Source organism: Malaclemys terrapin, chromosome 16 (assembly GCF_027887155.1).
Source record: "Malaclemys terrapin pileata isolate rMalTer1 chromosome 16, rMalTer1.hap1, whole genome shotgun sequence".
Classification (NCBI taxonomy): domain Eukaryota; kingdom Metazoa; phylum Chordata; order Testudines; family Emydidae; genus Malaclemys; species Malaclemys terrapin.
The window spans coordinates 15,891,585-15,907,623 of record NC_071520.1 but is presented as its reverse complement, the minus strand read 5'-3'; the positions used below and the strand labels follow the sequence as shown (position 1 = coordinate 15,907,623).

The following is a 16,039-nucleotide window of genomic DNA, read 5'->3' as shown; positions in this document are numbered from 1 at the left end:
GTCTTTAAAGTTCTTTGCCAGATACAGAATCCTGATCCGTGTAAATATAATGTAATTCAGGAGCAGGAGCCATAACGCCTGGCTAACCTACAATGGCGTTCTTAGAATCTGAACGTTCACAGAAGAGGATATTCAGCTCAGTCAAAGGCGTTTGCATAAGTTATTTGTTAAAATGGTAAAGAGGGCAGTGTGTGAGAAACTGGAATAAAAGTATCAAAAAATGAGGGGTAAAGAACTGACTGTTGTCAGATACAGTCCACAAAAAGTAAAATATGATAAGTCATTCATTGTACTCCCCACAGAAGGGAGATGGTTAAAGTCTCATCATAGTGGGTTGCCATGTACATTCTTTTAAAACATAGTTAGCTTTTAAAATATTGTTGAATCTTGAGGGTCATATAATGAGTGTCATGTTTGTGTCTCCTTTCAGCTTTATCACTTTTCGCTCCTGCACATACCTGGACAAGAAGCACACAATTTTTGGAAGGTAAGAGAAGGAATAGAACTACATCATGCATATAGTATGTCCTGTGTACTTTCAAGGCATGGAAATGAGTCTGGTAACTTTTACAGTTGATTTGAAGCAAAATCCTGGTTTAATAGCAAATTCTGGACTCATCTCTGCGGGCCTTCATTGAGAAATATTCCTCTTTCTTTCCATGCTCATTAGCTGATTTCCCACACATTTCTCTAGGTCTGACACCTGGAAATAGACTTTTAATGTCTAATTTTGTTCATGTCTCTTTTCTCCTTTCACTTATTTTGTGGCAGAGCACACTCCTCTTGGCCCTGAGTAGGTAGTGGGTATTCCAGCACCACCACTAGTCAGGCATTCCCTTTGCCATCATTTTTCTCCCCGTCCACTCTTTCATCATCATCACATCATCAGTAACCTAATTATTGTGAGATTTTTCTGTTAATGGGCCTCCAGGAATGGTCAAGAATGGAACAGTCAGCACTCTCTCTATCTTTTTTTTTTTTAAATATTTACACACACATCACTGTGACTCAGGAGATTACCTGTTCAACACTCTGACTTCATCACTTCAGGAACTGCCAACCAGTAGGTCAGTCGTGACCCAGTGCTTCCTGTGCAGCGGCATAGAACACTGAGCTATTGCATAGGGCCAACTCTTCTGAGCGCCTTTTATTTTGCACCCGCATGTCATTACTGTGACAGATACAGCAATTTCCTGCAACATTCTTGGGAGACCTTATAGAATTAAGTTTTTAAGTATCTTTGGGATCCATTGAATTCATTGTGGGTTGGGATTGTTTGTAACCTCTCAAGGGGGGAGATGTGACAGATGTGAGACCTGGGGTTTCAAAGGTCTTTAGAGAACAATGTGCCAGACAAGAATGGACTTTTGGAACAAAAAGTGTTAAGTGGTTTTCCTGGGAACTATGTAGGGAGAGTTTTTCCTGGCTGCAAATTCCCCACCTCCGGTTAAGCAAAAACCCAACCTTTCGAAGCTATGCCCAACGGAGTGGACCTTTGTCTGCTTATCACCTGTTACATGAGGCCAAGGTCAAAGACTGAAGTGGTATAAAGGAAGGATTGCATGGTTGTTCTGGTTCTGAATCTGAGACAGTTATGAACTTGTAACCATGGGGAAAACCCAATTGTGGATTTTCAAGGACTGACACGTATCAGAGCCCGAAGTTGGAGTTGGAGTGATCTCTGGTAAGCTTATTACCATGTGTGTAGGTTCTTTTATTGTTTTAATATGTTTTTTAATACTTTCACCATAAGAATAAATGTGCTTGTTTATGAAGAGCTATGTGCTAACTTATAATTTTGGGGCCATTACGCTGTGCGTTACCTCTAGGAAGAGAGCAAAGTACACACACTGTCCTGGAAGGCAGGGAATTGTGCAGCCTGGAAAAACCCCAGTCACGAAGGAAAGAGACGTGGGTATCTACCCAAGATGGTTGAGGAGCTGGGAGCCTAGGGAGAGTGCCCTTGAGGGCGTTCCAAGGGAGAATACAGGTTCAGTTGCCCTGAAGTGCAACAATTACCGTTGTGGTACAATGGTAAAATATCAACCCAATGAGTATCAATGTGGGGAACTCTAAGGACCATTCCCTGTTGTGAGTGGAATGGTGTTCCCATGGTTCTACTCCACTCAAACCCCAAATATTGCAAAGGCCAAGGAATATAATGCAGATCTGTAAAGAAAGTGTAGTACGTAGTTGTTTCCATCGCTGCAGGTGCCTCTATTTTTACTCAATTTGAAAAACTGCTTAAAATAAATGTATGTAGTACTCAGTGTGATTAGAGGTTATACAGTAGAGCTGTTTAGTATCTATGAAATATTATTTTCCACTGGGCTTCCCAGTGTATCCCATTGTAAGTTTTCAGGCAGGGATTGGTTTCATTTTGTGTGTTCTGTAGAGCCAAGCATATTGTTGGCACTTAGCACAATAGTAATTTCTGACTATGTTCTGTTTATGTTCCCAATACTGACACTGCAATAACTGCACTCTCTGAATTACTCTCCTTCTGCCAAGGTGTCCCATTTGCCTTGCTAGTGGTAGAAGTTAAAGCTCCCATATCACTTTGTGAAAGAAAAGTGGATAACTTCAGTGTCCTGGCCAACATTCTATCTTACCTAAACAAGTTCTAGTATTAAAAGCTGTGAGTGAACATATTCCTATAGTAACTGCACTGCCTGTATCTAAGAGCTTGTCTTCACTGCAAAGTTAACTTCTGTTGTAACTCGAGTATTGTCCCTGAAATCTGAAGTCCCTTTTTTTGGTGGATTCTAAATCGGATCGTACTATTTAGATTTCTGGCTTCAACACGAATTTGAGGGTTATTTCTTTTGGACAATATAAGAACATCACTATATGCTGAGAGCCAAATTCTGCACTCAGCTGTTCCCTCCATCATGCAACTTCTGTTTTTGCCAGTAGGGGTGCATGTATGTACTTAAGGATAGAATTTTGCCTCATATACGTAATCGTTGTAAGAATTCCTCAGTAAGCTTATCGCACTCCTAAGAAGAACAGGAAAAGGAAAAAAGCATTATTTTACTAGCAAAGGAGGAAAGTAACATTGGGAAGTTCCTCCTCTTGAGAAACTGTTTTAATTCATGTCACTACAGGTTGGAAATCAAAGCCGTGCTTAGTAGCAGGTATTAAGAGTTTGAGGCTTAGACCAGTGGTGAACAACCTGCGGGCAGCATGTAGCCAATCAGGGTAATCTGATTGCAGGCCACGAGACGTTTTGCTAACGTTGACTCTCCATAGGCACGGCTCCTCGCAGCTCCCACTGGCCACGGTTTGCTGTGGCCAGTGGGAGCTGCGGGAAGCCCACCACTGCTTTAGACTATGAGGATGTTTTGTAAAATACTTTGGCCCAGAGCAATGAGGATCTGAAGGGATGGTACATGTGACTTTGCACAATGTGGAGTCTTTGGAGTCGATGGAGAATGTTAGTGTTGTAAGACTGCTGGGGAATCCTGTAGTGACAGTGTTTCTCACTCACCAGCAGCAGTAGTGACAATAAATGTCACTGAAGGCCCGTTAGCTAAAGGAACAGGTAAGCTGGGTATGGAAAGGGAACACAAATAAAGAGAGGTGAAGAGGAGACAGTGCCTTCAAATGAAGGAGTATTATGGGCTGTGTGGATTTCCTGCCGCAGTGGAGTTGCCTAGACTAATTCAGTAATTACCCTCTCCAGTGATAATTGGCAATGAACTGCCTGACATTAAAAAAGCTGTAATTAACTTGAAAATTAACTAATGGCTTTTGCTGACTTCTAACTCCTTAATTGAAAAACCCAAATTGGTGTAAACCATTTGGTATTTACCATCTCTGCCAAGTGTGGGGCAGGAGTTTTCTTCTGGGTGAGAAGCATTTTAGGAAGGCCCACTGCCTGGGGACATTCCTCTGAGTCCCTTTTTATATCATTACCCTAGCTCAGGGGTTCTCACAACATAATTTTTGGTGGCCTCAGCGGGCGGCCACCAACTCTTGCTGGTGGCTGCTCTGAGAATTTTTCCTAAAATACTGAATTAACTTTAGGAAAAACAAATAAATATGCCCATATATACATGTCCATATTATTGTAATTTATTTATATAGGGTTTTTTGCAGACTCAATAATAACAATAATGTACAGTTATCTCTATTCTTTACTGGACCTAAACAGAATAGAAACAAAAATAAGATGCTTTGCATGTTTTGATTTTTTTTTAAGATTGCTAGTTAGTAAGTCTGCCACTGTGAAAAGTGATATTTGTATATTTGTTAATGTCACTTTTCACAGCAGACTTACTCAGCCCTGGCATGTTGGGGGACAAATTATGCCCTGGATGAGGAGGGGGGTAAGGAGGCAGGGGGGCCAGGGCCAATGGGGATCTAGAGGAGGCAGCGGGAGGGGGGGGGTCCAGGGATGGCACCCAAAACCCTGCCGCTGGGGGACGGAGCCCACCGCCGCATGACCAGAGCCTGCCGCCCACCACCCCAGGGCGGAAGCCTGAAGCCCGAGCCACCACACCCCTGGGAAAGTGGGGAAATCACCCTGGTTGCCTGCTCCTATAGTGTTTGTGGCTCCAGAAGGGGCTATGGACCAACCCCTGCAGGCAGCCCCAGAGGAGGAGCTGCTGCTTTGCCAACACCCCCTGTCCTCCCCAATCACAGCCCAGGAGTCTGTGGCCGCAAGAAAAGCCCACGCTGCATTTGAGAAACGCTGCCTAGCTGGCATGCAAAGATACCTCCCTCTCCCCCTCCTCTTGCATTCAGAGAACTGCATGAGCAGCAGTGACATTACTTCCAGAAGAACAGCTTAGGCTCACTGTGCAATTTGTATTGATGATTTTTATGCATGGGTCATGTTGTAGTGTTTTGTGAGCAGCTAGTCAGGAGCCAGCAACCTTTGAATCGTTATGATGGTTCTGCCTCTGAGTTTGGAGGTTTCTTCAGCTCACACTTGATTTCAGAATTCATGGACAGGACAGCATTGGAAACCTTGACCTTGCTTACTGAAGGTCAGACCATATGTTTGGATGCATACTGAGTGCTCCCGACAAAGGAAATATGATCAGGGTCATGGTAGATTTGCTCCTCTTTTTTCCCCCAATCACATTTCCCATCTATGAATGTAAGTGCCATGCTGTATTATAGTATCTTTTCTTCTGCATAGGGCAGTTCGCTAAACTCTGTTGGCTGGAGCAATCAAAAGTAATTGTATTATTTCAGAGTGATTGACTGTTGTGTGACAGCTATGGCAATTTCTTGGGATACCCTGGACAAACCTTATTGAATTAAGTTTAAGTATATTTGGAGTCCATTGCATTAAAAATGCAAAGTTTATGTATTATGGCGGGGTTATATGTAACTGGTCTTGTGGGGAGACGTGGCCAATGTAAACCTTGGGGTCTGTTATGAACTTCAAAGGATTATTTTAAACAATGTGACAGACAAATAAAGCTAAGTGAAGTTCCTAGGAAATACTTGGGGGAGGAGAATGCAAATTACCACCTCTAGTTATGCAAAGACCTCCCCTTTTGAAGCTCCTCCCCGAGGAGTAGGGGACCATTGTCTGGCTGATTACCTATTCGTGGTCTCTGCAGATCAAAGATCCAAGCTGTATAAAGGAGTGGCTCACAGATTCATGGTGCTTGTTCTGAACAAACAACTGTTATGAACCTGTGACCACAGCAAAACCCTTTGATAGGGTTTGAAGGATTGATTCCTACCAGAGCCCTCATTAGAGTTGGGTGATCTCTGGTAAGCTTATTAGCATGCGTATAATTTCTTTTGTTATTTTAATGTTTTCTATGCAATACGTTCACTTTAAGAATGAATGTGCTTGCTTAGGCAAAGCTGTGTGGGACCTTAAAACTGTGGGCAATGACACTGTTTATAGCCTCTGAGAAGAAAGGCAAAGCAGGCCTGCTTAGGCAGTCTGATTTGCTGGGGAGCTCAGTGTACCCAGGAAACTGGGCAACATGAACACCCCCACCCCACCCCAGTCAGGAGAGAGATGCATGTCTCTGCCCAAGAGAGGGAACTGCTGGGAGTGGATCATAGAGGGGGGAATACAGGTGCAGTTGCCCTGAACAGTGACGCTCTGTCTAAACATTAGGGTATATTGCTGAATAATAATGTATCCTATTTGTTACCGTTTTGTAACTAATCACATCATTTGTAGTTGAAATCAAAGCCCATTAAGGAGCAAAGCTCTTCACGGCTAAGTTATCTAAGCAGCAAATCCTGCCCCGTTTCAGCTCGGGAGGGCTCCAGGATCAGAGAAATGTTGCAGGAGTGAGGAAGGGAGCAGGATATAGTGAATCTATGTAGGGGGCGCAAACCATTGTGCACTACAGAGCCCAACTCCACATGCAGCAGGCCTGGGGGCAGAGTAAAACGGAGAAGTGGGTCCAGTGAATTCACATCTGTCACTCCACTGGCAGTTTGTATAGGTCAGGGGCTACAGCATCATCAGGGCTTCACTGTCTGGGCTTCTAGATTAAGTCCTTGGATGGGCTCAGCTGTTTTGGTCTCACTCACGTTAACAGCCTCAAAAGTCTACTCAGTGTCAGCAGACACACCCACACAAGAGATCCACCTCATATATACACCTATACACAAACACACACAATCTGTCTAATACACAACACTGCATAGATATATAAACATAGGCGTACTTTGTTTTTATAAACATGAACTTGAGGGGGAAATTATTTTCCCCAAATAAAAATGTTTCATCCTGGTACGTGTTTTTGTTTCTCATTAAAAATTCCAGCCACATTCCAGCATTGTCTTCTGAGCAGCAAACTGTATCATTTTGGACCTGTGCCATCCACAGCACTGCATGAGGTTTAATTCATATAATTCAGCAAAACAAAAGTGAGAGAACTCTACAGTAGACACAGATGTGTGAATGCCAGTCAAGGTGCTAAGCGATATTAGAAAAGAGAGGAAAAACTCACTTGCTGGTTTTCTTTCTTTCTTTTTTTTTTTTTTTAAGAGGACTTGCATGTGATATTTGGAAGCCCATTTGTTAAGGTTTTTGAAGCTTATGGGGTTTTCTTTTAGGGACAGCACTAAATAATGTAGCAGTGAAGCTGGTAGTTTGAGGCTTGCTAAATGAAATCTGCTTATCTGGTAGGTTGGCGTATGTAAATTAGCAAAGCTTGGTCTATGTGAAGGGTCGGCAACCTTTCAGAAGTGGTGTGCCGACTCTTCATTTATTCACTCTCATTGAAGGTTTCGTGTGCCAGTCATACATGATGATGTTTTTAGAAGGTCTCTTTCTATAAGTCTATTATTTTATATATATATAAAACATTTTAAAAACTTTACTTTACATACAACAATAGTTTATATAAACTATTGTTGTATGTAAAGTAAAGTTTTAAAAATGTTTAAGAAGCTTCATTTAAAATTTAATTAAAATGCAGAGCCCCCCTGGACCGGTGGTCAGGACCTGAGCAGTGTGAGTGCCACTGAAAATCAGCTCACGTGCCACCTTTGGCTCATGGTGATTAATTATGGTTACAGTAAAAGTTTTCACTGAGTTGAGTACTAGAATGTATCATGCAAAGTTGACTGCATTTAGGGTGCTTGGCTGCTCCGTTTAGAACCAACCCAAAAAAGAAGGTGGATTTTAAAATAAAACCTATAGCTCGCAGAGGTGTAAAAATTTCCAGTGCCAGAGTCAGTCTAGTTTTCAAGAAAATAGAAATGTCCATTTTGAAGGAGTTTTAAGGGTGCATCTCTTCTGTTACACTGTGGTAACTGAAGCAAACCTAAACATTCCTGTCTGTTTTCTATACTCAAATGCAACATAGTATTTATCATGCTCCATGGAAAATAAAACAAACTGTTGTGGACTTTTTTCTTTTTGCTGAGGTAAATAGGTAGTTACCCTGAGAAATGAGTATCATCATGTGTGTGTTGGAAATGTAGAGAAAATTTTTCAGTTATCCCAGTTGTCCTAATATAAATTTGTACGATGACTTGAATGCACCTTCATTTCTGTTATAGGGTATCCTTTGAACAGATCTGTTTTTGTGCGTGTCTCAGAAACTGACTAGGTCAATTCAGGACAAATCATGAATAACACCCTATAATTTAAGTAAGAGGTACCTTTAAGGGCCAGTCTGGTTGGAAAACATTAAACCTATTTTCACCTTCACCATTTCCACTGCTCTGCCACCTTCTAAATTTAGCATAACTGATGTTGAATGCAGACTGATCAATTGCCATTTGTATAGCGTACTTATGACATTAAAGAATAAGACAGGATGTTGGTCTGAATTTGTGGCATTTGTTTTTTATTGTAAGGTAACTGTTGTACAGAGTTTCAGGGATTTATTCTTGAAACAGATTTTACCCTGGTGGGTGAAATAAGTAGAGTATAAATTTAATATCCAATACTGCCTCTGTTGGCATTCTTGTGAGCTTTTCCATATATAGGTTCAATGAGTTTGTTCCTTTGCAAGTGATGCAATTTATGCACAGGATTTGTGTAGTAGAACAGGCAAAAAAAAAACAAAAAAACCCAACCCACAGTTTTGTTTCTTCAGTGTACGTGAAATAATTGCTTTAATGGGCATTAGTGTGTTGGTTAGGCGTATTGAATCTTGTCATGTTGATGTTAGTATTACAACTTCCTGTGCTTTGACAATCACAGCATATAATTAGGCTTGGCAGAACTGGATTTTTATATTATTATAATTTTGACTGATAATATCAGTGTTCATTTTTAAGCATTTTTTTCCTATTATTGATTTAAATTTTCATAGTTGTGGGAAATTATGGAGTACCAGTGCATCTATGCCGGGGCGGGGGGGGGAACCAGGCACATTGTTTCTCTTAGTCTGCCTATCTGTTCTGCCCGTTTCCCTGCCTCATGTGGAGTGTGGAACACTGCCTCATTCTCCATGGGGCTGCTAGGGAGAGGGAAAAGCTGAAAGTTTCAGGCATTGGGAGCTAGTTGATTAGCAAGGCAGTTTGAAGAAGCTGGGATTGAATAGTCTCTCCTCTTCCCCACTCCCTCCCCCCTGAAAATTCAAAGTCTTGCCTCTAGGACAAAGCTGATGTCTAGAGCCCTGCGCAGATACACAAAGCTGTATCCGCATCCAATCCGCAACCCTCAAAAATTATCTGTGGAACACCAGAGTCCAAATGGGGAGAGCTGCATGGAGTTGCGGACCCTCCACCTGCCCTTGGCTGGGCAGGGACACTGCTGGGGGCTGCTCTCAGCCCCCCCTCTCCCCCGCCTGCACTGCAGGCAGGTGGAGGGTCTGCCGTGGCTCTCCTGTTGGGTTCCATGTTGGCCTGGCTGGGGGGAGGGAGGAGATCTGTGGAGCTGCCTGGGCAGGTGGAGGGTCCGCCGTGGCTCCCCACAGCTGCCCATCTGGCTCTTACTATGGCCGGGCTGCAGTTCCAAGCTGCCCCCCTCCCTGGTCGGAGCTGGGTTGGGGAAAGCCGCAGTGGACCCTCCACCTGTCCTGGGCGGGGTACCCTAGCAGCCCCTGGCCCTTCTCCCCCCACTCCCCCGCCGCAGCCTGGCCACGGTAAGAGCCAGGTGGGCAGCTGTGAGGAGCCACAGTGGACGCTCCACCTGGCCTGGGCGTGGGGCCAAGCAGCCCCCCGCCCGGTGTCCCTGCCCCCCAAGCCCCTGACGCAGGGCAGGTGGAGGATCTGTGCCGCGGGTCCTCATAGCTGCCTGCCCACTCTTACTGTCAGAGCCCTGCGCAGATACAACATTTTTATCCACATCTGCGCTGTTACCCACAAAAATGGTCCACGGATAGCTGCATCCGCAGAAGTGAAGAGCCACAGCGCTGAACCCAGTAGCCTAACAGATAACAGTGTAACTCCATAGCCATATTTGCAAACAGGCTGGGAAGCTCCCTTAGATTAATACAACTTCATTTCTATAACTATCAAATGTTAATGTAAATAACTGGGAATGTTAATCAGCGAAGGGCAAAGAAGTCTGTTGACTTCACTGGAGCGAAGGATCTGCAACTTGGTTCATAAGGAAAAATTAATCCAACTCCTCCTCTCCCTTGGTCAGCCACATTCACTGTCACTAGGAGCTAGCTGTAAACTGTTAATTTAGCTAATGATTTTAGAACCAGCAAATAGAGCCTAGTGTCCTCATTACTGAATGCAAATCCAGTGAAAGTTCTGCCAAAGTGCTGGAATGCCAGTCAGTATGAAACTAACAGTGTCGGCAATGAAGACTAAAAGCAATAGGAAAAACCCCTAACATAGGCACTAGGTTGACTAAGCAAAAGTCTTTGTGTGCATTTTAAACAAAAATGTACTGATAATGGTAAACTAAGGCCTGGATCACATGCCTCCTATGACTGTCCCAAAAAGACATTTTTATAAACCCAGAGCCTGATCTGTTAAACTGCAGGGTCTGTGTACAGCACCCAGCACAATGGTGCCTGGTTCCTGACTAAGCCTCTTGCTGCTACAAACTGCAAATCATTGCTGGGGCCTTTCAGATTTCAGCAGTTTGGACTCTCTTCTCCTAACCCAATGGCAATGTGTAGATTCATTTTTGCTGCTATGATCAAAGCAAGCTTTTTTCAGTGTTCCCCAAACCAAAGGAGGCTTCAGAAGGTTCATTGATCCAGTCCTTCTTGTCCATTTCAGTTTTTTCCCTTTATACTGCACTGTTTAGTCTTTCAACTTTCATGTCTCTCCTGCATCAGCACCATCAGTACTGGAGCTCCTAGTTTAATTAGTGGTCCCTCCACTGCCTCTGTGGTAGCATTCTTGCTTGTTGTTTTCTAGCTACACAATCATATGAGACAAGATACAATTCAAGGGTCCAGTCAGGTAAATTCTTACTACTGAATGTAGTGCTTATTATTATGAGTACTCACAGTAATGAGTTTTTTTTATTATTGCTATTATGGTAACAGCCAGAGACCCAAACCAAAATCAGGGCCTCATTGTTCTAGACAATGTACAACACAAAGTAATAGACTGTCCCTGCCCTAGAGTTTACAACGAAAGTAGACAAGATAGACCGAGGGGGGGGGGTGAGAGAGGATGGATCATCCCCATTTTACAGATGGAGAGCTGAGGCAGAGTGAGAGTAAGTGACATGCCTGAGGTCAAACAGGAAGTCTATGGCAGAGCAGGGAACTGAGCCAAGATCTCCTGCATTCCAATCTAGCATCTTTACTACACGACCACCCTTCTTTAATAAGTGTAGGCAGTATTGAGCCCTGATAATCTGTCACAGGCCAGGTAGACTTCATTATTTCACATCAGGCTTTAACAACACTAGTTAATAACAAAATGGTAGCAGATTTCAAAATATTGTAGGTTCTACATAAGGATGGAGCAACAGAGTGATGGATCTCAGAAAAAGAACTAAACCCTTGAGGCTATTTGGATTCTGGAGTACAATCTCTCATCATTTCCCTGCCGTGATAAATATGTAAAAGTAGATCATATATGGGGTCTAAACTAGTTGCATTAGATATGGCACTCAGACTTTGAAAAAGTACTGGCAACAGAAGATTTCTAATAATTTTTCTTCCATCTTGTCGAAAGATGAAGATCCATAAATACCAGCAAAATATATGAATATTGTAGGAGGTCTAGCCTTGGGGTAAGGGAATATTTCATTGAGATTTCCAGTGCTCAGCTATCTGGCTGCTTCTGAACTATCATGAAAACACAAGAAGATAATGAATGGAACTACTGGTTAGAAAATCCTCCTGTATCAAATCATAAGTTTGCTTCAGGGGCAATTAAAAATACAGAGAGCACATCTTTAGAGTTTTGTTTAATTTTCAGCATTATAAGTGAATCTGTGATAGCAGCCTGGAGGAGGAGATGAAAATTGGGTTTCTGCTATAAACTCTCAAAAGTGTGTGCAGGGTTTTGGAAACTCTATGGAACTCTGGGAAGATTTCCCCTGGGTGCTACCTAGAGTTTCAAAAAAACCTGAGACTTCTCCAGCTTGCATAAATATTTCTTTCTTGTTTAACAGTCATGTGAAGCTGGGATCTAACTGTAAAATATAGATAAGACCCTTGAGGATTGAAACGGAGAGATTTTGTAAAGCGGTGCAGCAGCAACAAAATTAATAATTGTAGCAAGATTGTGCTGCACAAATATTTAGAAATTATTTTGGCTTGGATCATTTCGTCATTTTCTGTCTGCCTTGGTCTTACTTTTTTGTCCCTTTGTTTACCCACAGTTTTTGTATCAGTTAAACTGTAAGTTAGGGATGTGATTATTTTTGGATAGTTGTACCAATAGTAGTGTGGATGCAGTTATAACAATATAAAGGTGCTTTATACCAGTATAACTTATTTTCCTTTCTATATGGGACTAAGATATAGTGCTATAAGCACATTTATACTGATATAAGTGGGTCCACACTAGGGGGGCTGTCCTGCTTTACCTCCACTGGTATAGCCAAAGTGGTACAGTGTTTGTGTGTAGACAAGGCCTTAGGGGAAAAAACATTTGCCCCTCAGAATCCCCATCGTACAAACAAAGTTGGTTTTGGTCAATTGCATTTTATTCATGTAACCCTTACAAGAAGTGTATGAACAATGTAAGTAGTAGGTTGCCAGCTTGCTATACAGTTGTTTCATCACCAAACAGTATTTCAACCATTTTAATTGCCCTAACAGGTAGTGATTTCTTTGAAAAACAGTGTGTGATAATATCAGCATCAAGAAAGGCCTGTTGCTGTCCCAAATAACTTCCAGTCTTGTTAGAGCTGGTTAGAGCTGAATATCTGTGAAAGGTCTGCAAGGATGAGGAAATTATATTAGAAGCATGTAATATGTCACCAAAATGTAATATGTAATGAATATTAATACATCAAAGTACTTTTTAATACTACTTGCTTCTTGATTGAGGCATTCTCATCTGAAGGGGTTAGCTAATGCCTGGTGTGTTTAGAGGTTATAATCGAGAATCCATGATATGGAAAGAAGAGAATTATATAAGGAGACATGTGGTTTTGCCTGTACTACATGGTGATTTTTGTTAGTGAACTGAATTCTCATTTTGCCTGCTGAGCACAGAATTAATGCAAGGCATACAAGAATTTGGACTTAATTCTTAAGTGTTTTTTATAATCCTAATAATTGTCATAAAGCTGCCTTAAATCTATAAAATGGTTCAGTTTTCTGAGTGACAGTTACTTTAAAAGTTCCATCCTTGAGAAAACCAGAATTGCTATCAGATATTTTTTACAGAAGCCCTCCCATATTCTTGATTCAGAGGCTTTTTTAATTAGCCCGAAGCAAAGAACAAAAACAAGTAATTATTTTTTTACTGGGGCAGTTTTGTTCCTTATTTATTGTTGCTGTTTTCACATGGATGACAAATTTGTGAGAGAGAGAGAGAGAGAGAGAGAGAGTGTCCCTCCGTCTGTCCATCCCCAAATGTCTTGTTACCAAAAATGTTCCCTCTGTCCACATGGAGTGGTAGCTAGACCAACTTTTTCCTTTCGAAGAGAAAACACATCAGCACAAAGGGAAGTCTGTAACATTTAAAGATAAATAGCCATACAAGTTCTGAGTGAAGCAGCTATAGGCAGCATTAACAAACCCTTGTACATATAGTGTTCTGAACCAATGCCCACTGAAGTCGGAGGAAGGACTCTTAGCTAAGCACAGTACAAAGAATACTTTTTGATGCTTGTGTGATGTTATTTTTTAACAGCTTGTGAGATTTAAAGTGACCTCCAAAATTGCACCTGTAAAGTTAGCAAGTACACCCAGTTATCTGAACAGAGAACACTAGTACTGAAATGGGCCCCAGATTTTTATATATGGACTGAAAAAGAGACCCTGCTAGACCTCTGCTCTCCAGCTCAGCTTGACATTGTAAAAGCTTCAGCGTGACCCTGCCTGATCTGGCGGTGTTTCCATGCAGGAACTGTAATTTAAAGGAACACAATAGAGCATTAGATTTGGAGAGAACACTCCAATCAGTGTGAAATGTTCTGGTTTTCATTGTAACATTGCTCCTAGTACATTGCTAAGGTGTTCTTGTGCCTATATGGTATAATTCCATAAGAGCATCTCTTTAATGGAATCATTATGCCATCTTTTTTTAGAGCTTTTCAGATTTTAGAATAACAGTGAAATGTTTCTTTCTTAAACACCTTTTTCTTTCTGCAAAAGCATTTATACCTATATTGGTCTGTTACTTTATTACCTGCTTTTGAGACAGACAATAGACCCAAATTAAGTCTGTACTAAGTGCTTTTTTGGGGTCAGATTTCCCCCAAGTGAAAGAGTTGAGATTAATTCTGTGTAGGTCTCCCAGCTGTTCCTCATTGAAGATATCTCCCTCCATTTAGACTCAGAATTAGCTCCATTGTATTCAAGTCCTGTGTTATCACACTTCTGAATATCAGTTTTAACAACAACATTGCTGATTCTAGAGGACTTTATGGTAGAATCCAAAGTCACGTCATTTTCACAGTGACCCTCATTTTAATTCATGCTGATCCAGCATTTGGCCTTCACAAATTGAAGTCTTTTTATTCTGATCAGATATCATTAAGTCTGACTTGTTAAATGTGTGCACACCGTGTACTTCACCACAGTGAAAGATCAGCACTTAAATCAGACAGCCATAAATTGGGTACTGAGAAAATATAGCTACACCTGGAGTTTAATTTCATCCTTACAGTGTCTGGCCCCTTTCCAGCACCGAGTGAAGAATTAGTACAGGTGATTTGACACTGCTAAAATTCCTCAGCAGGAGACTTCTGGGTGCATAGGGCAACTAACTCCTTCCCTTTCATCAAAACCTCCCGATGACTGAATTCAGACCCTTATATTGAATTATTTTACGTCTTGCACTTTGGCTCCAATCCAGAAAAACACTTAAGCACATGTTTTACTTTTAGCACATGAGCAGTTCCATTGAATTCAACAGGAATACTTATGTGTTTAAAGCCACATGTGTAGTTATGTCCCTTGCTGGATGGGGCCTTTATTATTCGTGATTTATAAAGTTCCAGGGCTAGTTGTTAGAGTGAAAGTGCCTAATAATGCTAGAAGTAATTATCTTGCTTCTAGCAAAACCAGTTTGCTGCGGTGGGCTATAATTTGTGACAAACCAGTATTAATTCCTTTGTTCCCAACTGCTATTTTAAGGTGTTGTCACAATATTAACAGACCTCGAACGACTTGCCAGTGTGTTGATTTTATCTCCTTCCTTTAAGAATGTTCAGCTTGGTTTTAAAACCTTCACTTTGGCCCACATGGGACACTTATTGCCTGGGTGTCTAGGCATCTGTCAGCCGTTCGGACTGCGAAGCGCATGTAGCATGGCTTCGTCTCTTTTCAAGCTGAGGGGAAACACCTGCTTAACCACCCTCCAGAATGAGTGGTTAATGTTCCATTGGTACAGCTGGAAATAAGTCCTTTCTTCTGTTTTAGAGTGGTTGGTGGTTTTGAGGCTCTGACAGCTATGGAGAATGTGGACAGCGATCCAAAAACAGATCGTCCCAAGGTATTACTTAAACTTAAACCAAAAGGGTTACTAAACAAAGGGAGAGTGTGCGTGTCCCCTGAATGCAATGCAGACTGTTACTGCTTATTTTTAAAAGTTACCTTCAGGAAAATGAAACCAACCCACTTAGCAGCTTCTGGTACCTTTAATTTTAATTAATTTTCTGTTTCCAGGAGGAAATACGAATTAAATCAATAACTGTTTTTGTTGATCCGTATGAAGAGGCAGATGCTCAGGTGAGGAGGAAATCAATCATCTGTTTGATCGGTTTGCAAAGAAATATTTAATTCTAATCTGTAGTCCTGTCCGCTTCTCTGGGAATTCGTACTCGGCCCATGTTGCATCCCTCTCTTGTCTTCCCCTGGGGCGATTACACCTATGTTTACAAGCAAACATTGAACAGCTGCAATTTGAGGCTGTCTCATTTGCTAGAAATACGCTAGTGTTGGAGTGGATAGTAGTTTGGAGAGTGAAGCGAGGCAAGGTTCGTAATACACCAGACTTATAAAGGCTCCCCCATGTTCCCCAGTGTTACCTCTGCCTTCCCAATGGCAGT

General features: G+C 41.9%; 1 protein-coding gene across 1 annotated transcript in view; it reads left to right on the top strand.

Moving 5' to 3' along the window:
* Window positions 1-16,039, top strand: part of PPIL2 (peptidylprolyl isomerase like 2) — a 139,830-nt gene that overhangs the window by 120,300 nt on the left and 3,491 nt on the right. The window contains exons 16-18 of the mRNA XM_054006054.1: window positions 431-487; window positions 15,411-15,483; window positions 15,657-15,719. Of these exons, the coding sequence (XP_053862029.1) occupies window positions 431-487; window positions 15,411-15,483; window positions 15,657-15,719 (193 nt within the window). The remainder of the gene's footprint in view (window positions 1-430; window positions 488-15,410; window positions 15,484-15,656; window positions 15,720-16,039) is intronic.